The sequence below is a fragment of the Portunus trituberculatus genome, chromosome 48 (genome assembly GCF_017591435.1).
Source record: "Portunus trituberculatus isolate SZX2019 chromosome 48, ASM1759143v1, whole genome shotgun sequence".
NCBI classification, from domain to species: Eukaryota; Metazoa; Arthropoda; class Malacostraca; order Decapoda; family Portunidae; genus Portunus; species Portunus trituberculatus.
This window is the reverse complement of record NC_059302.1, coordinates 27891211-27916960: the sequence shown is the minus strand read 5'-3', so window position 1 is coordinate 27916960 and position 25750 is coordinate 27891211. Positions and strand designations below refer to the sequence as shown.

General features: G+C 44.5%; 1 protein-coding gene and 1 long non-coding RNA gene across 3 annotated transcripts; both read left to right on the top strand.

The window, feature by feature from the left end:
- Window positions 1–4009: 4009 nt before the first annotated feature.
- Window positions 4010–24836, top strand: LOC123498472. Its single transcript, XM_045245574.1, has 16 exons — window positions 4010–4204; window positions 4722–5182; window positions 9470–9559; window positions 11995–12232; window positions 12741–13200; window positions 14001–14027; window positions 16388–16703; window positions 17129–17154; window positions 17440–17547; window positions 17817–17985; window positions 18037–18298; window positions 18480–18591; window positions 19381–19560; window positions 20606–20876; window positions 23384–23534; window positions 24051–24836. Exons 1-16 carry the CDS (start codon window positions 4019–4021, stop codon window positions 24663–24665), a joined length of 3672 nt encoding a protein of 1223 aa, XP_045101509.1. The 5' UTR covers window positions 4010–4018; the 3' UTR covers window positions 24666–24836.
- LOC123498622 lies at window positions 16349–19911 on the top strand. Of its 2 annotated transcripts, XR_006672747.1 has the most exons (4): window positions 16349–17547; window positions 17817–19060; window positions 19441–19560; window positions 19700–19911. It is a non-coding gene; the product is annotated as an uncharacterized LOC123498622 (long non-coding RNA). The 2 variants fall into 2 exon arrangements; XR_006672746.1 differs by having other exon boundaries at window positions 16349–19060.
- Window positions 24837–25750: the final 914 nt, after the last annotated feature.

The following is a 25750-nucleotide window of genomic DNA, read 5'->3' as shown; positions in this document are numbered from 1 at the left end:
GAAATACATAAAGCAATAGACACATGGCACAAATATATATATATATATATATATATATATATATATATATATATATATATATATATATATATATATATATATATATATATATATATATATATATATATATATATATATATATATATATATATATATATATATATATATATATATAGAGAGAGAGAGAGAGAGAGAGAGAGAGAGAGAGAGAGAGAGAGAGAGAGAGAGAGAGAGAGAGAGAGAGAGAGAGAGAGAGAGAGAGAGAGAGAGAGAGAGAGAGAGAGAGAGAGAGAGAGAGAGAGAGAGAGAGAGAATGATTGGGGTGATTTAACAATTGTGGTCAAAACAAGTGCAGTGATCACAGCCTCGCTACTTCCCACATCACATTGGTGCATTCCTTTGCGTGCGTTTGGTGAAATATTCAGTACCTAGTACAAGTAACCATGACTGTCGCAGCGTCTCAGGGCCGAGCGGGAGGAAGAGCAAGGGCCACACTGCAGTATATATTGAGGGAAGCCGGGAGGCAAGGCACAGTTCGGCTCTCCTCCCGTTCAGCGACATGAAGACTCTGGTAACTCGGCTCTTTCTGGTGTCAACTTATCTTTGTTCACAACTGCTACAGTCACTGTCAACAGTGTTGTAGTCACGCGGCGCGCCTCGTCCACAGGCAGCCACACACCCCTGGCTGGTGAAGCTCACCAATACTGCCTCACTATTTCTAGTTTCCAGGAAAACCGATCAAAGTGTATTATTCTTAACAAGTGCACAAGTACAAGAGAAAACAAATATCATTTAGATAAGCAATACTGGTCTTTTGACTCACTGTTCTGTCCAGAAGCCTTATGGGAGTTTTAGTCTCCAACGACACCTTTATTTATAGAATGCTAGTGTTTTCTGAGCCAGTTTATCCCAACAGGTTGTTTTGGCAGTGATGGTGGCGACCACCGCCCATCAGGCCTGCGGCATCCCTGTACCCGGCACTCTCCCACGGCACCCACGCCTACGGTTATGGGCAGGCGCCCTACTTGGGTAGGCTGGCTTCCAGTGTTCCCGCCAGCGTCCCTGTCTCAGACAACTACGAGTTGGCGGCCGCCCGTGACCAGTTCTTCAGAGCCTACCAGGACCAGCTGAACACCATCTACGCCCTCCGTGCCACCAAATCCGGCTATCACGACTCCCAAGGCCGCTTACTCGGACACCACGGCTCTGCTGGCGCCAGGCACGCGTCCCACGGAACACATTCCTCTTATGGCACCCACGCCTACGGTTATGGGCAGGCGCCTTACGTGAGTCGGCTGGCTTCCAGTGTTCCCGCCGGCGTCCCTGTCTCGGACACCTACGAGTTGGCGGCCGCCCGTGACCAGTTCTTCAGAGCCTACCAGGACCAGCTGAACACCATCTACGCCATCCGTGCCACCAAATCCGGTTATCACGACTCCCAAGGCCGCTTACTCGGACACCACGGCTCTGCTGGCGCCATGCACGTGTCCCACGGAACACACTCCTCTTATGGCACCCCAGCTGTGCACGATCCCGTCGTACATACTTCTCAAGCCGTGGATGCTCCCGTCGTTTACAATTCCCATGCCGTGCACGCCCCCGTCGTGCACGCTTCCCACGCCGCGCACGCCTCCCCCGCCGTGCACCACAATTATTAAAACTACAGCCAGAAGGAACATGTCGAAAGTAGCGGTTTCCAGACCGAGTTCTTCTCGACGTAACAAACTGACAAATCTTTCTTCGCTGCCAGAACAACACTATGACAACTGACGTCTCCAGCACACCCGATCTTGTCAAATATGTGTACGTACATGTCAATAAACAGTAAACCTCTCTCATGTAGCGTTTGCATGTGTGTGTGTGTGTGTGTGTGTGTGTGTGTGTGTGTGTGTGTGTGTGTGTGTGTGTGTGTGTGTGTGTGTGTGTGTGTATTTATTGTTATAAGTACATGGTATAAATAAAATAAAAAATTCACATGTAAACACACACACACACACACACACACACACACACAGCTGTGCTCCATACTTTAATAGTAAAGTCTGAGCATATAAATAAATTCAATTCAATTCAATTCAATTCAATTCACACACACACACACACACACACACACACACACACACACACACACACACACACACACACACACGGAACTGCTCCATACTTTAACCTCTTCAATACCGAGACGCATTTTTACCTTGATTTCTGGATATAATTAGACAATTTTATTTGCATTAGGGAGGGTCTGTGGAGGTCAGAAAATTAATGGCCAAAGTCTTTACTATTTTAATCCCCACGTAAGTTTCTGAAGCTGTATAAAATCGCCAAATATTGACTAGAATGAATGTGAAAACGCGGCACGGTACTGAAGAAGTTAATTGTAAAGTCTGAGCATATAAATAAATTCAATTCAATTCAATTCAATTCAATTCACACACACACACACACACACACACACACACACACACACACACACACACACACACACACACACACACACACACACACACACACTTACTTGAGGGGGAGAGAAATAAGGACGGTATTTAAAGATATGAAGCCCAAGTGGAGAGCAATAGACAGCGGAGTGGCACAGGGGTCAGTATTGGCGCCAATACTTTTCTTATATATATAAACGACATGCCAGAGGGAGTGAACAGCTACATAAATCTGTTTGCGGACGATGCGAAACTGTGCAGAGTCATAAATCAAAAAGAGGATTGTGAAATACTACAGGAAGACTTAAACAAGATCCGGAAATGGAGTAAAAAATGTGAGATGGAATTCAATGTGGACAAAAGACATGTCATGGAAATGAGAAAAGTGAAAGACGACCAGTGGGAATCTATAAGATGGGAGATAGTGTAGAACTAGAAAAAGTAAAAAAGGAAAAGGACTTGGGAGTGACGATGGAAGAAAACAATCAACCGGTAAACCATATTGATAGAATTTTCAGAGAGACATATAATTTGCTAAGGAATATTGGATTAGCATTTCACTATATGGACAAAGAAATGATGAAGAAATTGATAAGTATTAAAATAAGATCTAGATTGGAATATGCAGGAGTTGTGTGGACACCCCATAAAAAGAAACACATAAGGAAATTGGAGAGACTACAAAAAATGGCTACAAGAATGGTTCCAGAATTTAAAGGGATGACATATGAGGAGAGACTAAAAGCTATGGATCTACCAACCCTGGAAGAGAGAAGAGAGAGAGGGGATCTGATACAAGTTTATAAATTGATTAACGGAATGGATCAAGTGGATAATGAGAAACTAATCCTGAGAGAAGAAGCACAAGATCGCATAGTAAGAAACTGAGGAAGGGAAGATGTCTGAGAGATGTTATAAAATATAGTTTCCCGCAAAGATGTGTTGAGACTTGGAACAGTTTGAGTGAGGAAGTGCTGTCAGCAACGAGTGTGCATAGTTTTAAAGAGAAATTGGATAAGTGTAGATATGGAGACGGGGCCACACGAGCATAAACCCCAGGCCCTGTAAAACTACAACTAGGTAAATACAAGGTAAATACACACACACACACACACACACACACACACACACACACACACACACACACACACACACACACACACACACACACACTAGCTGAATGAATAAGTAGAAAGTATAATATCAATAAATAAGGAGCAATACAGAAATAGGAACTTAGGAAGACGTACCTAGCAGCGCGTCACCTGGACCACCTCCCTCTTTACATCCCCCACAGCTTTATTTGTCTATTTCTTTCTACCGAGTATCTCTTCCAGGCTATTCCTTAATTAAACACTCATTAATTATTATTACTTTCTTGTGACCGTTTATGTAGCCACTTAAACTGTCCAGTTAATCTACCTTATACTATAGAGTATTTGATAAACTTTCATAATGTATTCACTTTATTTTTGTACTATTCAGTGACATTAATTAGCAGACTGAGAGATGTTAATAAGAAAGCAGGCGGAGGAGGAGTGAGAGGCGTGGTCAGGACGACGAGGCGTCAATACTGCTACATGACCACATCAATCAAGGACGTGTGTTCTGTGAAAACTTCGCCACCCAGAAATTATCGTGAGTGTCGGGGCGTCTCAGGGCCGAGCGGGAGGAAGAGCGAGGGCCACACTGCAGTATATATTGAGGGAAGCCGGGAGGCAAGGCACAGTTCGGCTCTCCTCCCGTTCAGCGACATGAAGACTCTGGTAACTCGGCTCTTTCTGGTGTCAACTTATCTTTGTTCACAACTGCTACAGTCACTGTCAACAGTGTTGTAGTCACGCGGCGCGCCTCGTCCACAGGCAGCCACACACCCCTGGCTGGTGAAGCTCACCAATACTGCCTCACTATTTCTAGTTTCCAGGAAAACCGATCAAAGTGTATTATTCTTAACAAGTGCACAAGTACAAGAGAAAACAAACATCATTTAGATAAGCAATACTGGTCTTTTGACTCACTGTTCTGTCCAGAAGCCTTATGGGAGTTTAAAGTTAAACTTCGTTGGTTTTAATTCCAGTGTCCATCACATCTGGTGCTCTCCAGAATGTCAGTCAGGCGAACCCACAGTGGCGCTCCAACCACAGCAGTAACCTTCCAGTAAACAGTCTAAACTCACGAGCCCGAGCGAGACTCAATCTGTTGACCTTAGCAATGCCAGGCCAGCGCGTTACCACTGAACTACCAAGATTGCTAGTGTTTTCTGAGCCCAGTTTATCCCAACAGGTTGTTTTGGCAGTGATGGTGGCGACCACCGCCCATCAGGCCTACGGCATCCCTGTACCCGGCATTCTCTCCCACGGCACCCACGCCTACGGTTATGGGCAGGCGCCCTACGTGGGTCCCCTGGCTTCCAGTGTTCCCGCCGGCATCGGCGGCAAGGTCATCCCTGTCTCGGACACCTACGAGGTGGCGGCCGCCCGTGACCAGTTCTTCAGAGCCTACCAGGACCAGCTAAACACCATCTACGCCATCCGTGCCAACCGCCCCGCCTACCACAACACCTATGGCTATGGACACGGACACCACGCTCCCGTCGTGCACACTTCCCACGCCGTGCACGCCCCTGTCGTGCACACTTCCCACGCCGTGCGCACCCCTGTCGTACACACTTCCCATGCCGTGCACGCCCCCGTCGTGCACACTTCCCACGCTGTGCACGCCTCCCCCGCCGTGCACCACAATTATTAAAACAACAGCCAGAAGGAACATGTCGAAAGTAGCGGTTTCCAGACCGAGTTCTTCTCGACGTAACAAACTGACACATCTTTCTTCGCTGCCAGAACGACACTATGACAACTGACGTCTCCAGCACACCCGATCTTGTCAAATATGTGTACGTACATGTCAATAAATAATAAACATCTTTCATGAATTATGTGTATATATTGTATTTACGGTCGCCTGTTGGTCATTTAGCCTGGCTTCCCCATTACGGAGCGACTTCAGAGCTCATAGAGCGATCTTTGGGTAGGACTGAGACCACAACACACTCCATACACCGGGAAAGCGAGGCCACAACCCCTCCAGTTACATTCTGTACCTACTTGTTGCTAGGTGAACAGAGGCTTCACATTAAGAGGCTTCCCCTTTTACCTCGCCGCGCTCAGGACTCGAACCCGGGCCTTTTCGGTTGTGAGCCGAGTATGCTAACACCTATACTACGCGGTGTGTGTGTAATTCACCTCGGTTCGCCTGCTGGTCACCCAGCCAGTCTTCCCCATTACGGAGCGAGCTCAGAGCTCATAGACCGTGTGTGTGTAATTCACACACACAACACACACCGGAAAAGCGATGCCACAACCCTTCGAGTTACATCCCGTACCTATTTACTGCTAGGTGAACAGGGGCCACACATTAAGAGGCTTGCCCATTTGCCTCGCCGCTTACCGGGACTCCAACCCGGCCCTCTCGATTGTGAGTCGAGCGTGCTAACCACTACACTACTGTGTGTGTGTGTGTGTGTGTGTGTGTGTGTGTGTGTGTGTGTGTGTGTGTGTGTGTGTGTGTGTGTGTGTGTGTGTGTGTGTGTGTGTGTGTGTGTGTGTGTGTGTGTGTGTGTGTGTGTGTGTGTGTGTGTGTGTGTGTCATAAAATGCGAACCCCTCTCCGAGGTGAAGCCGCGTCAGTGCCATTCCACGTAAAGTACGGCTAAACCAGTCACTTGCCTTGCATTTCACCTTGACAGCTGCTCCTTACTCAAATGCACAGAGATTCAGTTAGTATGTAGGTCAGTAAGTTAATAGAAAATGAAGGAACCTCCAAGAGGATGTCAGGCCTATACACCTGGCAGTCTCTGTAAAAGCAAAGATGCTTAATTCCATCTGTCATCTCCATAGACTCCGTATATGTACTTGACGGGTGTCGGCGGAACTGCCTAAATATTAGGCGGACAAAGTCTTAAAAAAAAAGAAAAAGACATCCTGATTTTATCTTTTTAGCTAACCTCATCAAATTTTGCATGTAGACTCCCACTAGTAATGAGCATGGACCCTTGTAGTTAGAGTCTATGGCAGTGTTTGCCAGCTTTTTTGGTTGCGACCCTAAATGCAGTCTTAACATGGAGGAGCGACCCTAATTGTAATAACAAATCCAACCTAACCTAACCGAGACAGAGACAAACAAGAGACAGTCAGGCAGACAGAGGTACAAACAGACAGGCAGTCAAAGATAGAGACAGACAGACTGACACAAAGAAGCAAAGAGGGCGATGGGAGGAAGGCATGTAAGAGTTGTTATAAAAAAGAAAAAAAGAAAAGAAAAACAAGTCCGATGCATGCAATGCGTTCTTTCACTGCCGCATCGTCACTGATGCGACTGACTGCTCAGTGCTCACTCAGGCTCCTCGCTCACTGTTCGGCGGTCAAGTACACGTATTGTACATGAAAACTACTCGTACTACGGACGGAATTGCATGATTATAGGTGTTTTATGACCTCTTTTATTACTGTCTCCAGTAGAATCTTTACCTTGTCCTACTAAAGTAAATCAGTTACATTAATCAAAATAAAAATGTGAACAACCGTTAATCATTAAGATATTTTTCAGTAAGACCCTCTGGCGACCCTCAGAAATACCCTCGCGACCCTAACTTGTGTCGCGACCCTGCGATTGGGAACCACTGGTCTATGGTATGAGCCATAGTTTTATTCTGGCGCCTTTTCATACCAGTCATTATATGAACATTCTGTTCGATGACAGATTACTGCGGCATCGAGTAGGAGTCTAGCGGAAGGCTAGATTTTTAAGACATCTTTCATGATTTCAACAGACAATTTCACGATTCCAGTGATACTTTAACAAGGATGGCATATCACTGTCAAAACTTCCAAAGGAAACCAATTCGCCATCACAGAGAGAGAGAGAGAGAGAGAGAGAGAGAGAGAGAGAGAGAGAGAGAGAGAGAGAGAGAGAGTGAGAGAGAGGGAAGCTCAGCCTCAAATAACATAACGCATATACATAGGAGACATGAACGCCAAACACCATGCACCCGAAACCACTTAGTACATAAATAGCACACGCAAGAGAGGAATCAAAATCTTAATATACCACACCAAGATACTACATACATATGGCAGACCTGAACGAAAAACACCATACACCGGGAACCGCATAGAACAATAACACACGCAGGAAAGGAATCAATGATAAGCTCCAACACTTAGGTCCGGACGTGCCATCTTAATTGCAACTAACAACAACAAAACAATGCCAGACATGACATTAACTAACAAAAGAATAACAATAACATAACAACGTATTACAACACGGCACAATCTCTAGGTCAGATTCATACTTAAAATCAAAGCCACTAAAATACGAGCACCACTAAAACATAACACCAGGAACATAGAAACAACAACAGATCGCTCACCAATCATATTTACACTGAAACCTAACCTACCTTAACCCAACACAAAGAACATAGAAAACACAACAGGTCGCATACTGTTATCTTTACACTTAAAACCAAAGCCATTAAAATACCAACACCGCTGAAACACAACACCAGGAACGTAGAAGTATTAACACAATTTCAAGACATTTATCCTATCTTTTGGCTAATTCCTTTCAGATCTTTTAGGGAACCTGCAGTTTCAGTGGGCCTCTTTTTTTTTCTCATATTTTGTTGCCTTTGGCAGGTTTCCCTCTTGCGTAAGAAGAAAAAAAGAAAAATGAAAACAATGCTGAATGATGGAGCGACGCCGAGGAAATACATAAAGCAATAGACACATGGCACAAAATCATAACAGAATATATATATATATATATATATATATATATATATATATATATATATATATATATATATATATATATATATATATATATATATATATATATATATATATATATATATATATATATATATATATATATATATATATATATATATATATATATATATATATATATATATATATATATATATATATATATATATATATATATATATATATATATATGTAACCAATCAGAAAACAACAGAAAACAGCGCTAAACTCAACCGTGGATAACATGCAACACACACACACACACACACACACACACACACACACACACACACACACACACACACACACACACACACACACACACTCAGTCTAACTTCACGCCTTATTGAGACAGTACGCAACACTTCACACTGCATTTCAAAGAGAGATCAAGAAGTGTTGCGTTGGAATTATGTAGAATTGCAACACATACATTTTTCAATAATTTCATACATATTACATTTTACATTACATACATCGGCGCAACATATGCTTTTTACATATTTTACATTACATAGGTACATTCATGTAATACATTTTTCCACATCTTACATATTTTACAATACATACATCATCATTGCAATATATACTGTACATATTTAAGTCATCTAACATTTTTACATTGCACTTCATTTTCCTTTGACAAAATCACGCACGGAGGAAGAGAAAAACTAAAAAGAAGGCGAGCGAGAAGAAAAAAAGAAGGAGGGGAAAGGAGGAGGAGGAAAAGAAGAACAGGAAAAATGTCAATCAGAAAGATACTAACTCAATGTGCAATGGTACTGCAAAGGATATTACACTGACTAAGAACATTTTTTTTTTTTCAAAAGGCACAGGATGTAAGATAATTTTAAGGATAAGTAAGGATAGCTGAATTCGAAAATCCACATATTTTTGTTGAATTGGCTCTTATTTTAAAGATATTGGACATCATCAAATCTCTAAGGATAATTTCTCCCGAACACGCTAGAATTACTTTCTCTATCCCTTACTTAGTTTTTACTCCTTAAAAATTATTTAAGACAGCTGAATGACTTGGTCAAAGATGTAGCTTTGTCAAAAGAGGCAGCAGACATTTGGCCTATCGTGTCAGTAAACACCATGTACTTGATTCTGAAGCTAAGATTACATTTCACGATAACAGAGACAAGGAACTTATTTAATATTTCAGTTAAGAAGATGACTTTGTGTTTTTCAACAGCATCAAAGGCCTCCTTTCAGCAATGGGACTGCACAAGTACAATCCAGATGAGAGGCGTTTATTTATTGACAGCTCCAAACGAAGTTTCAAGTTTGTCTTGTTGCATAATGGTGGCAAGTTTGCTTGTGTCTCTATTGGACATTCAGTGATCTTGAAAGAGCGCTTAACGCATGTAAGGATGATACTACAAAAGCTGTGTTATGAGAAACATGCCGTAAATGGATTATATTTGTTGTTTTGAAAATGGTAAACTTTTTATTAAGACGGCAAAGTTATTATACCAAGTACAAATGTTTCTGGTTTCCACAACCTGTTCTACTCATCAGTCACCGTAATAACTGGTAGGCTGCTCCATATAAGCATTTACTTAACTCTGGGTGCAACTTTCTCGAGTTACTAAAAAATTATAATTTATTTTGCTAAATTTTTAAGGTAACGACAGCATCATCTCCGTCATCCAATACTTAATAACACACACACACACACACACACACACACACACACACACACACACACACACACACACACACACAGTAAAGAGAAGCAATACCGTCCTCCCACTGACACAAGCAAAACTACAAAGTAACACGTGATCATATGAGCGGCAAGCAAGGCAAGGGTAACCGTAGCAATGTATCTGAGATGCCACACAGGAATATACTGTTGCTATTATTTGTCTTGCTCCAAGCTTTGTGTCACCTCACTAACGTAAGAAAGGGACATCCATTATTACAGTGTTCTTCAGGTGTTAGTGTGAACGTGATGAGTTTAGATGCATGCAGTTATTAAGGCGGTATCCCCCCATGCTCATGCTTTCCATGACAATGCATTATTCACTGGCACTGCTATAAAAAATCAAATCTTATATCATTCCAAAGCCACGGCAGCGTGATGAAGAGTTCCACACCTCAGGTTCTCAAGGTTTTCTTATTGAAATCTTTTAATCCATCGCCAAACATTTCTTTTATTAATTCTAAGTAGACAGGAAGACTCTCCCGGCGTAATATTCGCTGATAACGCTACGAGATATTGTTGTCAGCCTCAAAAGTCTGACTCCTGCCACCTCAAGGCTCAGTCACGTCCTGCCTCGACAATTTAACTTCCTGCTTGATGAAGTCACCGTCGGACAGAGTATAAATGTAGGAAGTATTGTCATAATTTATGTTAGAGCATGTGGTCCATACAAAATCTATAAATAAAATTTACTACATTTAATACGATCATTGTGAGACATTTTTTGCTCAGTCTATTTCAATCTTACGTTGTACTCACAAAGCGGAACTGTACTTGACTGAACACCATGAGAGTGAAACCCCGGCGTGTCACAATGTTTCGTCAGTTTTTAATCAAACACGGTGATCAAATGCTTCTTTCCCCATGTTAATAATTCATTTTCAGCAAAGAACTTGCAAAAAATGTGACACTCATGGCGCACACACACACACACACACACACACACACACACACACACACACACACACACACACACACACACACACATACAGGGCCGGGTTCGAGTCCCGGAAAGCGGCGAGGAAAATGGGCAAGCCTCTTAATGTGTGGCCCCTGTTCACCTAGCAGTAAATAGGTACGGGATGTAACTAGGGGGGTTGTGGCCTCGCTTTCCCGGTGTGTGTTGTGTTTGATGTGGTCTCAGTTCTACCTGAAGATCAGTCTATGAGCTCTGAGCTCGCTCCGTAATGGGGAAGACTGGCTGGGTGACCAGTAGGCGACCGAGGTGAATTACACACACACACACACACACACACACACACACACACACACACACACACACACACACACACACACCGCGTTGTGGATTGGTTAGCACGCTCGACTCACAGTCGAGAGGGCCGGGTTCGAATCCCGGGAAGTGGCTAAGCAAATGGGCAAGCCTCTTAATGTGTGGCCCCTGTTCACCTAGCAGTAAATAGGTACGGGATGAAACTCGAGAGGTTGTGGCCTCGCTTTCCCGGTGTGTGGAGTGTGTTGTGGTCTCAGTCCTACCCGAAGATCGGTCTATGAGCTCTGAGCTCGCTCCGTAATGGGGAAGACTGGTTGGGTGACCAGCAGGAGACCGAGGTGAATTACACACACACACACACACACACACACACACACACACACACACACACACACACACACACACACACACACACACACACACACACTAGCTGAATGAATAAGTAGAAAGTATAATATCAATAAATAAGGAGCAATACAGAAATAGGAACTTAGGAAGACGTACCTAGCAGCGCGTCACCTGGACCACCTCCCTCTTTACATCCCCCACAGCTTTATTTGTCTATTTCTTTCTACCGAGTATCTCTTCCAGGCTATTCCTTAATTAAACACTCATTAATTATTATTACTTTCTTGTGACCGTTTATGTAGCCACTTAAACTGTCCAGTTAATCTACCTTATACTATAGAGTATTTGATAAACTTTCATAATGTATTCACTTTATTTTTGTACTATTCAGTGACATTAATTAGCAGACTGAGAGATGTTAATAAGAAAGCAGGCGGAGGAGGAGTGAGAGGCGTGGTCAGGACGACGAGGCGTCAATACTGCTACATGACCACATCAATCAAGGACGTGCTTCTGTGAAAACTTCGCCACCCAGAAATTATCGTGAGTGTCGCGGCGTCTCAGGGCCGAGCGGGAGGAAGAGCGAGGGCCACACTGCAGTATATATTGAGGGAAGCCGGGAGGCAAGGCACAGTTCGGCTCTACTCCCGTTCAGCGACATGAAGACTCTGGTAACTCGGCTCTTTCTGGTGTCAACTTATCTTTGTTCACAACTGCTACAGTCACTGTCAACAGTGTTGTAGTCACGCGGCGCGCCTCGTCCACAGGCAACCACACTGGTGAAGTTCACCAATACTGCCTCACTATTTCTAGTTTCCAGGAAAACCGATCAAAGTGTATTATTCTTAACAAGTGCACAAGTACAAGAGAAAACAAACATCATTTAGATAAGCAATACTGGTCTTTTGACTCACTCTTCTGTCCAGAAGCCTTATGGGAGTTTAAAGTTAAACTTCGTTGGTTTTAATTCCAGTGTCCATCACATCTGGTGCTCTCCAGAATGTCAGTCAGGCGAACCCACAGTGGCGCTCCAACCACAGCAGTAACCTTCCAGTAAACAGTCTAAACTCACGAGCCCGAGCGAGACTCAATCTGTTGACCTTAGCAATGCCAGGCCAGCGCGTTACCACTGAACTACCAAGATTGCTAGTGTTTTCTGAGCTCAGTTTATCCCAACAGGTTGTTTTGGCAGTGATGGTGGCGACCACCGCCCATCAGGCCTACGGCATCCCTGTACCTGGCATTCCCTCCCACGGCACTCACGCTTACGGTTATGGGCAGGCGCCCTATGTGGGTCCCCTGGCTTCCAGTGTTCCCGCCGGCATCGGCGGCAAGGTCATCCCTGTCTCAGACACCTACGAGGTGGCGGCCGCCCGTGACCAGTTCTTCAGAGCCTACCAGGACCAGCTGAACACCATCTACGCCATCCGTGCCAACCGCCCCGCCTACCACAACACCTATGGCTATGAACACGGACACCATGCTCCCGTCGTGCACACTTCCCACGCCGTGCACGCTCCTGTCGTGCACACTTCCCACGCCGTGCGCACCCCTGTCGTACACACTTCCCATGCCGTGCACGCCCCCGTCGTGCACACTTCCCACGCTGTGCACGCCTCCCCCGCCGTGCACCACAATTATTAAAACAACAGCCAGAAGGAACATGTCGAAAGTAGCGGTTTCCAGACCGAGTTCTTCTCGACTTGACAAACTGACAAATCTTTCTTCCCTGCCAGAACAACACTATGACAGCTGACGTCTCCAGCACACTCGATCTTGTCAAATATGTGTACGTACATGTCAATAAACAGTAAACCTCTCTCATGTAGCGTTTGCATGTGTGTGTGTGTGTGTGTGTGTGTGTGTGTGTGTGTGTGTGTGTGTGTGTGTGTGTGTGTGTGTGTGTGTGTGTGTGTGTGTGCGTGCGTGCATGCATGCGTACATGTGTGTGTGTGTGTGTGTGTGTGTGTGTGTGTGTGTGTGTGTGTAATTTTTTCACTGTTTGATCTGCTGCAGTCTCTGACGAGACAGCCAGACGTTACCCTACGGAACGAGCTCAGAGCTCATTGTTTCCGATCTTCGGATAGGCCTGAGACCAGGCACACACCACACACCGGGACAACAAGGTCACAATTCCTCGATTTGCATCCCGTACCTACTCACTGCTAGGTGAACAGGGGCTACACGTGAAAGGAGACACACCCAAATATCTCCACCCGGCCGGGGAATCGAACCCTGGTCATCTGGCTTGTGAAGCCAGCGCTCTAACCACTGAGCTACCAGGCCGTGTGTGTGTGCGTGCGTGCGTGCATGCGTGCGTACATGTGTGTGTGTGTGTGTGTGTGTGTGTGTGTGTGTGTGTGTGTGTGTGTGTGTGTGTGTGTGTGTGTGTGTGTGTTTCATAAAATCCACATTGAGGACATGGGAACCCCTCTCCAGGGTGGCGCTGCGTCTCTGCCATTCCACGTAAACTACTTGCCTTGCATTTCACCTTGACTGTTGTCCCTTGCTCAAACACACAGACTCATTAAGTAAGTAGATCAGTAAGTTAGTAGGTATGTAGTTAAATGAGCAACCACAATCAACAATATTAGAATACATTATCAATTCCATAATCATGTTCTAGTATGTTTATAGCAATTATATGCTATTGTGGTCCATATATTTTAGGAAAAGTATTATATTTTGAGTTAATTACTACATAAACAAAATTACAAAGACGTCAAAAACGCCAATAATAGTAACATAATGCATGTCAAAGTCATAAAAGCACAATTTAACATCCAAATAAATTAGATAACAAAATTAAAACACTGGGGCATTAAGTCAAGACACATCAAAACGTTTAAAATAGCACACACACACACACACACACACACACACACACACACTCATAGTAGTAGTGGTTATAGTTTTTTTTTCCATTTTGTGGCCTATAGCGCCTGAAGGCATACTTGAAGAATATTATGTGGGAAGCGCTGCTAAGCTCCGCCCATTAGTGTCGCAGCTTTTTATAGTGGTACCCATATGAGCGCCCAAATCACCAGCCAAGCTCATCTTTGGTGTAACCACCTTGAACCTGGGTATCATGGTGACATGTTGGTAACTTTAAACTACTCGACAAATGGCATAGTTTCAAAGTGGTATGTGGTGGGATTCGAACCTACGCGTGGACGTCTACCTGATCCCACGCTCACCACCTTTATCAACTACGCCACCGCCTGCCTATACGTTATATATATATATACACACACACACACACACACACACACACACACACACACACACACACCAATTACTGCAAGGTCATTTCTAATGACAAAAATTTCTATAGTTCACCATTACGTGCTAAGGTTGAAGGTATGGGTGATTTTGCCTGTCGATATCACATTCTTCCTGATTCCCTCCCTTCCTTCTCCCTCTACACCCTTTCTCTCTTCAAATTTCCTCCCATCCTTTCTCTAACTGCTTATCATCTCTCTTCCCTCGCCGTATCTCTTCTCCCTCTCCCTTTGTCCTTCCTGGTACTATCCTGCTACCTAGGAAATACTAGTTACAGCAGACGCAGAACCAATAGCAGGAGCAATAGCAGTAGCAGCAGCAGCAGCAGCAGCAACAGGAGCAATAACAGCAACAACAAGGACAACAACAGCAACTGCTTACATCATCGTAGTTCACAGTTTTACACGTGCACTGTTTTGATCGGTTCACGCACGCGCCTATGTATTCCTTCACGTGTGTCTGTTTGGCGTGACGAAGCACATCCCTTGTGTGTGTGTGTGTGTGTGTGTGTGTGTGTGTGTGTGTGTGTGTGTGTGTGTGTGTGGAAACGTGCTCACCAAGGGAAACATAGTAATAATCTTAACATTGATGAAAATTACAATGTTAATGATGGTAATAATTATATGAATAATAACAACGATAATAATAATAATAATAATAATAATAATAATAATAATAATAATAATAATAATAATAATAATAATAATAATAATAATAATAATAATAATAATAATAATAATAATAATAATAATAATAATAATAATAATAATAATAAGAGTAATAATAGAATAGTAATTTAATAATACTTGACAAATAAATAAACCTAAATGAATGTTGGCATTGATTTCCAGTAAACAACAAAACATTAAATTACAGTATAATCTTCATTTTCATTATCATTATTTTTATTATCATTATTATTATTATTACTATTATTATTATTATTATTATTATCATTATTATTATCATTATCATTATTGTTATCATTATTATCATCATCATCATTATCATCAACGTCATCACCATCATCCTCACCATTTATCATCACCATCAACACCACACTACAATCACTACCATACTACACTCAGTACTCGCCGAGGTCAAATGACTGAAATAAATACAAATGACTCCTTTTCTTCTAAGCAGCCAATAAAGACACCATGAAAATGCATCACGTTCTGTACAGTTCCAGCATGAAGTTGTGTTTTAGTGGCCGGATCCCTCGCCAGGCAGGGACATCTTTGGCCACCACGCCACGCGATCCAATCACTCTATCACAACTATCAGCTTGTTACTTTAAAGGTAACAAGACCAAAAACTATCGGGGTACTTTGAAACCATCTTCTTTCTTATTGATGGTTGTTTTATTTATTGATGGTCATTTTGTTACGCTATCTCTTTGCTTCACATTTCGGATCTTCGAGGTACCGTCTCCTGCGTTGAATTCCGGCTTCCGACCTGACGCCTGGGCAACGAGACCGAAGGAAGGCAGATTCTCCTGAGCTCTGGCTGAGTCAACAACCTAGACTCGCCTCTGCCTGTAGAAGTATTCTCCCGTGAAGCCCTGCTCACCACTCGCTTTGGGGGACCTGAGCCAGTCTCCTGGCAGCCCTGTCTAGCTAGCTTGAGTCCAGACCAGCCTTTGGATGAACCACCATATTACTCAGGCTTGCTGGTAGTTCTGCAGCCACCCCTTCCCTGCTTCAATCCTGGTCACCGCTGGATACCGCTCTACTTCCTCCACCCCTACTACCTGCTCCATTCCTCGTCCTCTCCTTGGGATCCAGTACCCGTGTGCTGCAAGGGACGGCCGTGTGTAAAGTGGATGGGCGTGGTATTGGCGCTAGAGCAGCTACCTCTGTAAGTGGCGACCAACGTCCAGTGGCGACCAACGTCCATATAGTTCGTGTGTTGGAGAAGGAGTGCTCTTCTTTCATTAAAGTGGTGCTTTGTTATTGTGCCTGTGTTTTCTCCACTCTCTGCGGCTCTGGTAGAGAAGGCCACATCCCTGGTTTTTAGTGGAAGGCAGTGTTTATTTTCATATCTTGAGTTACCTGCCTCAAGCTTCCACAAGTGACGACCTCGCCAGGATTGTGCCTTCTCGACCCTCTCTTGTTGAGTATGTGGAGTGCTAAGTCATCGTTGGGGGACAGGTAGTGTTGCCTTCCTCGGCTCATTGTCCAAGGCTCGGAAGTGAGTAATTTTTTTACTGTTGGTTTGTGAGGGCTTGTTTCTAATTAGTTGCGTTTTTAAAGCCTTTAGTTAAGGTCTTGTGGTGTTGTCAGGTGTGGAGTTTTCTCCTCTGACGTATGTAATTTTTCTATTGCTTCCTTGGGTGTCCTTTATTCATGGATTATTTTGGTTCCTTTGCTGTGTGTTCTTGGGTGTTGTGTTCATCATGCCTTCTATCAAGGAGCTAGTTGAGTTGGGAATCGAAATGGGACTCGAGAGTGACGAGGTACGCGAGTTTGTTTCTACTCAACAAGCGTTGCAACGAGATGAACGACAAAAGGAACGAGAAAGTGCGTGAAGAAAAGGAAAGAGACTATGGCCTTTCATGTCCGAATTAAAGCTATTCCCCGTCCTTCTCTACCAGTCTATCAAGATGAACTGACATCCTACTTCACTCGTTTTGAACGCATTGCTGCCCTGCTCAACATTCCTCAGGACAACTACGCCATTCGACTGGGTGGTCTTCTCTCTGGTAAGCTAGCAGAAATCTGCACTACTTTGGCTGATAATTTGTGACTACCCTAAACTTAAATCCTCTCCTTAAAACTTCAATCAGTCCACTGAGCACTATTGCCACACGTTTTTTTCTCTCCGGATCAAACCTGGTGAGACATTCCAGTAGTTTGCCACCCAACTTGGCCGGTATTTTGACAACTGGATAGATACTTGTGAAGTGGGGGAATGTTATCAAACTCGGATATTTTGTAATTGTGAACCAGTTTCTTGCCTCTATTTCTCCAGATATAAGGACGTGCAGACCTTGGACGACGCTGTCAAACGTGCAGATATTTGGGCAGCTGCCCATCATGCTTACCCGAAACACGCCCCAGCTGGACACAAGAAGCCGACCTACATCTCCAACTAAGCTTCTTGCCGATCTCCTCCACCGGCCAGGAGGTCTTCCACACCCGTAAGGTGTCACATTTGTGGGGAGCCAGGACACATTCGACCTCTGCTACAGTGATCCTACTACTCTTCTCTACTTTTCTTCTGGCACCATCAATGGAGCGAGAGTATCTACCATCATACGTGACACTGGCTGTTCCTGTGTCATTGTATCTGAGGAAGTCTTACCCGATGTAGACGTATCTGAGGAAGCCTTACCCGATGTAGACGTCTCCCAGTGTCCTGTTCGTGCTCCAATCAAGTTCTCATTCAAGTTCTGTAGTGTTCTGGTTGGTAATGTGGAAGGAGTGAGCACACCAGACGAGAACGTGAAAAAGGCTAGTCTGCCTCGGCATTCTTCACCTGCAAAATTCGTGTTCCTCCCTTCAGGCTCTCCGTCGTAAGGCATCAAACTGGTGAACAAGAGATAACTCGCAGTGGTTGGAGGTAACTCGCAGTGGTTAGTTTTCCTGTAGAGTTTTCTGATGAACTACTCTACCGAGTGTGCCGTTCTTCTAGCAACCAAGAACAAGTGCGGAAAGACGTTGGTCATCCCTGCAGTGTCGTCGCCTGGTGCTGTCTCTTACCCATGAGAGTCCAATGTCAGGACACCTCTCCCACAAGACTAGAGGTAAGGTTTACCACCACTTCTATTGGCTTGGGGTAGGAGCTGACGTCACAACTTTTTGTAAGTCTTGTGATAAATGTCAACGTATGTCGGCAAAAGGAAGAGTGCGCCCTGTACCTTTACGGCCCCTACCTATCATCACTGAGCCGTTCTCAAGAGTGGCTATTGACATCGTGGGTCCCTTGTCTCCACCATCATCTGAAGGCCATTGTCACCTAATTTTAAGTGATTTTGCAACCGGATTCCCAGAAGCCGTACCTCTCCAAGAAATAACATCTATTGCTATTCCAGAAGCCTTGTTGTCTATTTTCTCCGTTCCACTCCACCGTTCCACTCCACTCTGAAGGCGTGCTTCCGGAAACTGTGCTCTGAAAAACCGCGTGAGTGGCACCGTTATCTTCCTGCCACCTTGTTCACTTTAAGGGAGATGCCAAGTGACCGGACCGGATTTCTTCTTTTGAGCTCCTTTACGGTAAGGCAGTTAAAAGGACCTCCTGCAGTTCTATGGGATTTATGGGGATTAGGATTTATGGGAGGATAAATCCTTCACAGATGATTGTTCCTGTTTTCAATATGTAATAGAGCTGAAAGACAAATTAGGTGAATACTCCCGGATTTGCCGGCACCCACTCACTGATAGTGCTAAGCCACACCCACTCACTGATAGTGCTAAGCCACTTACTGCCTTTCCAACTCACAATAGAATTTTGCTGGCTCCCATTTGGTTTAGGTACAGCTTGATGCCACTTGCATCAGATTAATGAGGATTGTCTTTGAGGATTGTCTTAACAGGACTAACCGGAGTATCGTTCTACTTTGATAATATTTTCATCTATGGAACAACCTGGACAGAACACATCGCTGCCCTCAAGTCCGTACTTTGGCATCTTCGAGAACACGGCCTCACTGCTCGAGTATCGGAGTGTCGATTCGGGTTCGGATCCATCCAGTATCTGGGCTTCATTGTGGACGGTAAGACGCTTTGTCTTCAATGATAGTCTCTCTGCCATTTCTTCCTGCAGTCCTCGAAGTACCAAAAAGCTACTTCAATCCTTCTTGGGTAAGGTCCTTCTTGGGTAAGGTATCTTTTTATCGAGATTTCATCCCCCAGGCTTCCTCCTACACAAGTTGTCTGTCTGACCCCGCCCCCCCCCGCAAGGGCGTCACCGAACCACTAGTCTGGACTGACGAACATATGGACTGAGGAACATCAGAGGAGTTTCCAACATCTTAAAGCAGTTCTCCAGTCTGCACCCATCTTAAGACTACCGGATTCCATTCGTCCTTTCGTGCTACGAACGGACGCTTCAAGTCATGGGCTAGGAGCAGTCCTGCTAAAATATGTGGACGGCTAGCCTCGCCCAGTTACGTACGCCAGTCGAAAACTTCGGGTTCGAGAGAGAAGATTCTCCACCATTGAAAAGGAGTGCCTTGCCGTCTGTTTTGGTATTCAACACTTTGATTATTACCTTAGAGGGAAGGAGTTTATTTTAGAAGTGGATCATAAACCCTTAGTCTACATTTCCAGATTTAGAAGTGCAAATGATAGGCTGCTAAGATGGGCACTAAAGCTACAAGATTATAGGTTTCGTGCAGTACACATTCCTGGAAAAATTATGTTGGGGCTGATTTTCTCAGTTGTTCAGTGTAGTGCTTTAGTTCGTTGTCTTCTATTCTTTCTCGATATGTGTATTGAGGCTTGTTGAGGGAGGAATGTGAAAACGACTAGGGATTAAACTATCAGCTTGTTACTTTCAAAGTAACAAGGCCCGAAAACTATATCGGGGTACTTTGAAACTATCTTTCCTATTGATGGTTGTTTTGCTTATTGATGGTCATTTTGTAATGGTCATTTTGTTATGCTATCTCTTTGCTTCACATTTCGGATCTTCGAGGTACCGTCTCCTGCGTTGAATTCCGGCTTCCGTCCTGACGCCTGGGCAACGAGACCGAAGGAAGGCAGATTCTCCTAAGCTCTGGCTGAGTCAACACTACCTAGACTCACCTCTGCCTCCAGAAGTATTCTCCCGTGAAGCCCTGCTCACCGCTCGCTTTGGGGGACCTGAGCCAGTCTCCTGGCAGCCGTGTCTAGCCAGCCTGAGTCCAGACCAGCCTTTGGAAGGTGGTTCTGCATCCACCCCCCTGCTTCAATCCTGGTCACCGCTGGATACCGCTCTACCTACTCTCCATTCCTCGTCCTCTCCTTGGGATCCTGTACCCGTGTGCTGCCAGGGACGGCCGTGTGTAAAGTGGATGGGCGTGGTATCAGCGCTAGAGCAGCTACCTCTGTAAGTGGCGACCAACGTCCATATAGTTCAAGTACACTTGTGTTGGAGTGCTCTTCTTTCATTAAAGTGGTGCTTTGTTATTGTGCCTGTGTTTTCTCCACTCTCTGCGGCTCTGGTAGAGAAGGCCACATCCCTGGTTTTTAGTGGAAGAAGGTAGTGCTTTGATATTGTGCCTGTGTTTTCTCCACTCTTCTGTGGCTCTGGTAGAGAAGGCCACATCCCTGGTTTTTAGTGGAAGAAGGTAGTGTTTATTTCCATCTCTTGAGTTACTTTCCTCAAGCTTCCACATACACATATAGTTAATATAATCTAAACTTGCATCAGAAAATTTAGACTACCGATTTCAAGAAGTTGTAGCCGTGAAAGGGTTAGGTAGCGAAATTCAAGTTTCTGGTAGCTGAAGATAAGATATTAATCGGATCTTTTCAGTATTATTTAACACTGCTACACGAAAGCTTCCACAACCTATCCCACACTTCAGTCATGGTAAAAACTGGTAGGCTGTTGAATATAAGCATTTACTTAATTCTGGGTGGAACTTTCTCAACTTACTAGAAAAAGATACATTATATTCCCAAATTTTTAAGGTGACGAAAGCATCATCTCCTCATCCAATACTAAATAACAAGCCCGCACGCACACAGTAAAGGGAAGCAATACCGTCCTCCCACTGACACAAGCAAAACTACAAAGTAACACGTGACCATATGAGCGGCAAGCAAGGCAAGGGTAACCGTAGCAATGTGTGAGATGCCACACAGGAGTATATTGTTGCTATTATTTGTCTTGCTCCAAGCTTTGTCATCTCATTAACGTAGGAAAGTGACATCCATTATCAGTGTTCTTCAGGTGTTAGTGTGAACGTGATGAGTTTAGATGCATGCAGTTATTACGGCGGTATCCACCCATGCTCTCAGTGACAATGCATTATTTACTGGCTCTGCTAAATAAAAAAAATAAAAAAAAAAAAAAAATCCTATATTTCAAACCCACGGTAGCGTGACGAAGAGTTCCACACCTCAGGTTCTCAAGGTTTTCTTGATTGGCCAAACATTTCATTTATTAATTCTAAGTAGACATGAAGACTCTCCCGGCGTAATATTCGCTGATAACAACGCCACGAGATATTCTTGGTCAGTCTCAAAAGTCTGAGTCTGACTCCTGCCACCGTCACGTCCTGCCTCGACAATTTAATTTCCTGCTTGGTCACCGTCGGACAGAGTATAAATATAGGAAGTATTGTCATCATTTATGATACAGCATGTGGTCCATACACTTAAAAATCTGTAAAAAAAGTTTACTACATTTATGTGATCATTGCGAAACTTTTTGCTCAGTCTATTTCAATCTTACGTTGTACTCATAAAGCGGAACTGTACTTGACTGAACACCATGAGAGTGAAACCCCGGCGTGTCGCAATGTTTCGTCAGTTTTTAATCAAACGCGATCAAATGCTTTTTTCATGTTAATAATTGATTTTGAGCAAAGAACTTGCCAGAAATGACACTCGTGGCTAGTTAGGAAAGATTTCACTAGAATTTCAAGCAAAACCTCCGTAGAAATTTTCTTTCTATCCTCACTCTGTAAATGAAAGTGTGAATATTGAAGTAAATGTAATGATACGTGTTATGATATAATTGGTGGAGTTTGCTACCTATGGATGTTTACACACACACACACACACACACACACACACACACACACACGGTAGCTCAGTGGTTAGAGCGCTGGCTTCACAAGCCATAGAACCGGGGTTCGATTCCCTGCCCGGGTGGAGATATTTGGGTGTCTCCTTTCACGTGTAGCCCCTGTTCACCTAGCAGTGAGTAGGTACGGGATGTAAATCGAGGAGTTGTGACCTTGTTGTCCCGGTGTGTGGTGTGTGCCTGGTCTCAGGCCTATCCGAAGATCGGAAATAATGAGCTCTGAGCTCGTTCCGTAGGGTAACGTCTGGCTGTCTCGTCAGAGACTGCAGCAGATCAAACGGTGAAACACACACACACACACACACACACACACACACACACACACACACACACTAGCTGAATGAATAAGTAGAAAGTATGATATCTATAAATAAGGAGCAATACAGAAATAGGAACTTAGGAAGACGTACCTAGCAGCGCGTCACCTGGACCACCTCCCTCTTTACATCCCCCACAGCTTTATTTGTCTTTCTTTCTATCGAATATCTGTTCCAGGCTATTCCTTAATTAAACTCATTATTTATTATTTACTTTCTTGTGACCGTTTATGTAGCCACTTAAATGTCCAGTTAATCTACCTTATACCATAGAGTATTTGATGAACTTTCATAATGTATTCACTTTATTTTTGTACTATTCAGTGACATTAATTAGCAAACAGAGATGTTAATAAGAAAGCAGGCGGAGGAGAGACAGATGTTAATAAGAAAGCAAGCGGAGGAGGAGTGAGAGGCGTGGTCAGGACGACGAGGCGTCAATACTGCTACATGGCCACATCAATCAAGGACGTGCGTTCTGTGAAAACTTCGCCACCCAGAAATTACCCGAGTGTCGCGGCGTCTCAGGGCCGAGAAGAGGAAGAGCGAGGGCCACACTGCAGTATATATTGAGGGAAGCCGGGAGGCAAGGCACAGTTCGGCTCTCCTCCCGTTCAGCGACATGAAGACTCTGGTAACTCGGCTCTTTCTGGTGTCAACTTATCTTTGTTCACAACTGCTACAGTCACTGTCAACAGTGTTGTAGTCACGCGGCGCGCCTCGTCCACAGGCAACCACACTGGTGAATCTCACCAATACTGCCTCACTATTTCTAGTTTCCAGGAAAACCGATCAAAGTGTATTATTCTTAACAAGTGCACAAGTACAAGAGAAAACAAGCATAATTTAGATAAGCAATACTGGTCTTTTGACTCACTGTTCTGTCCAGAAGCCTTACGGGAGTTTAAAGTTAAACTTCGTTGGTTTTAGTTCCGCTATCCATCACATCTGGTGCTCTCCAGAACGTCAGCCAGACGAACTCAACTTCCCACTGTGGCGTTTCACTCACAACAGTAACCTTCCAATAAACAGTCTAAACTAACGAGCCCGAGGGAGACTCGATCTGCTGACCTTAGCAATGCCAGGCCAGCGCGTTACCACTGAACTACCCAGATTGCTAGTGTTTTCTGAGCCCAGTTTATCCCAACAGGTTGTTTTGGCAGTGATGGTGGCGACCACCGCCCATCAGGCCTACGGCATCCCTGTACCCGGCATTCCCTCCCACGGCACTCACGCTTACGGTTATGGGCAGGCCCCCTATGTGGGTCCCCTAGCTTCCAGTGTTCCCGCCGGCATCGGCGGCAAGGTCATCCCTGTCTCGGACACCTACGAGGTGGCGGCCGCCCGTGACCAGTTCTTCAGAGCCTACCAGGACCAGCTGAACACCATCTACGCCATCCGTGCCAGCCGCCCCGCCTACCACGACTCCCACGGACACGGACACCACGGATCTGCTGGCGCCGTGCACGTGTCCCACGGAACACACTCCTCTTACGGCACCCCAGCTGTGCACGCTCCTGTCGTACACGCCCCCGCTGTGCATACTTCTCACATCGTACACTCTGCTCCTGCAGTGCACACTTCTCACACCGTGCACTCTTCTCCTGCAGTGCACACTTCACACGCCGTGCACTCCGGCAAAGCTGTGCACACTTCCCACGCCGTGCACGCTCCCGTTGTGCACGCTGCCCACGCCGTACATGCCCCTGCAGTGCACACTTCCCATGCCGTGCATGCCGCCCCCGTAGTGCACCACAAATATTAAAACCAATCCATCAACAACATGTCGAAAGTAGCGGTTTCTAGACTGAGTTCTTCTCGACAATGAAATTGACGTTCTTTCTTCGCTGCCAGAACACCATAACGTCTCCGCCAGCACACCCGACCTTGTCAAATATGTGTATGTACATGTCAATAAAAATGCTAAGGAACTTAACTGCAACATGACAAGTATTTCATCCTTAATACCTTCTGAGTTGCCTACATAGCACATACTTTATTTCTGATCTAAAACACCATTACTGCAGAGTACTTCGGGACCCTTTCTATTGCTACTCTCTCTCTCTCTCTCTCTCTCTCTCTCTCTCTCTCTCTCTCTCTCTCTCTCTCTCTCTCTCTCTCTCTCTCTCATCTCCTTCGCCTATATACTTCTTGACACAAGCCTGGAGGAAGAGATCGTTAACTTTCGCTATGTGATGGTAGTAGTAGTAGTAGTAGTAGTAGTAGTAGTAGTAGTAGTAGTAGTAGTAGTAGTAGCAGCAGCAGCAGCAGCAGCAGCAGCAGCAGCAGCAGCAGCAGCAGCAGCAGCAGTAGTAGTAGTAGTAGTAGTAGTAGTAGTAGTAGTAGTAGTAGTAGTAGTAGTAGTAGTAGTAAGAGGAGGAGGAGGAGGATAAACTAATTTATAGAATTGAAAGGAAGTACGATTGCTAGTCTCCGAGCCTTGTCCCTGTGGTCGCCTTTCCCAACGTCCACATACGGCGGCACGTGAAGGCTAATCCTTTATACATGTGTTTCTAAGATGACCATGATGAGAGTAAAGTCAGTGTAGCCTTTGTGTTTGTCTAGCATGGTAAAGAACGTCCCTTTGGTGTGTATTTACCTAGTTGTATTTACCTACTTGTAGTTTTACAGGGCCTGGGCTTTATGCTCATGTGGTCCCGTCTCCATATCTACACTTATCTAATTTTTCTTTAAAACTATGTACACTCTTTGCTGACACCACTTCCTCACTCAAACTGTTCCAAGTCTCAACACATCTTTGTGTGTGTGTGTGTGTGTGTGTGTGTGTGTGTGTGTGTGTGTGTGTGTGTGTGTGTCGCTCATGCGGTAAGTAATACTACACTTTCATTC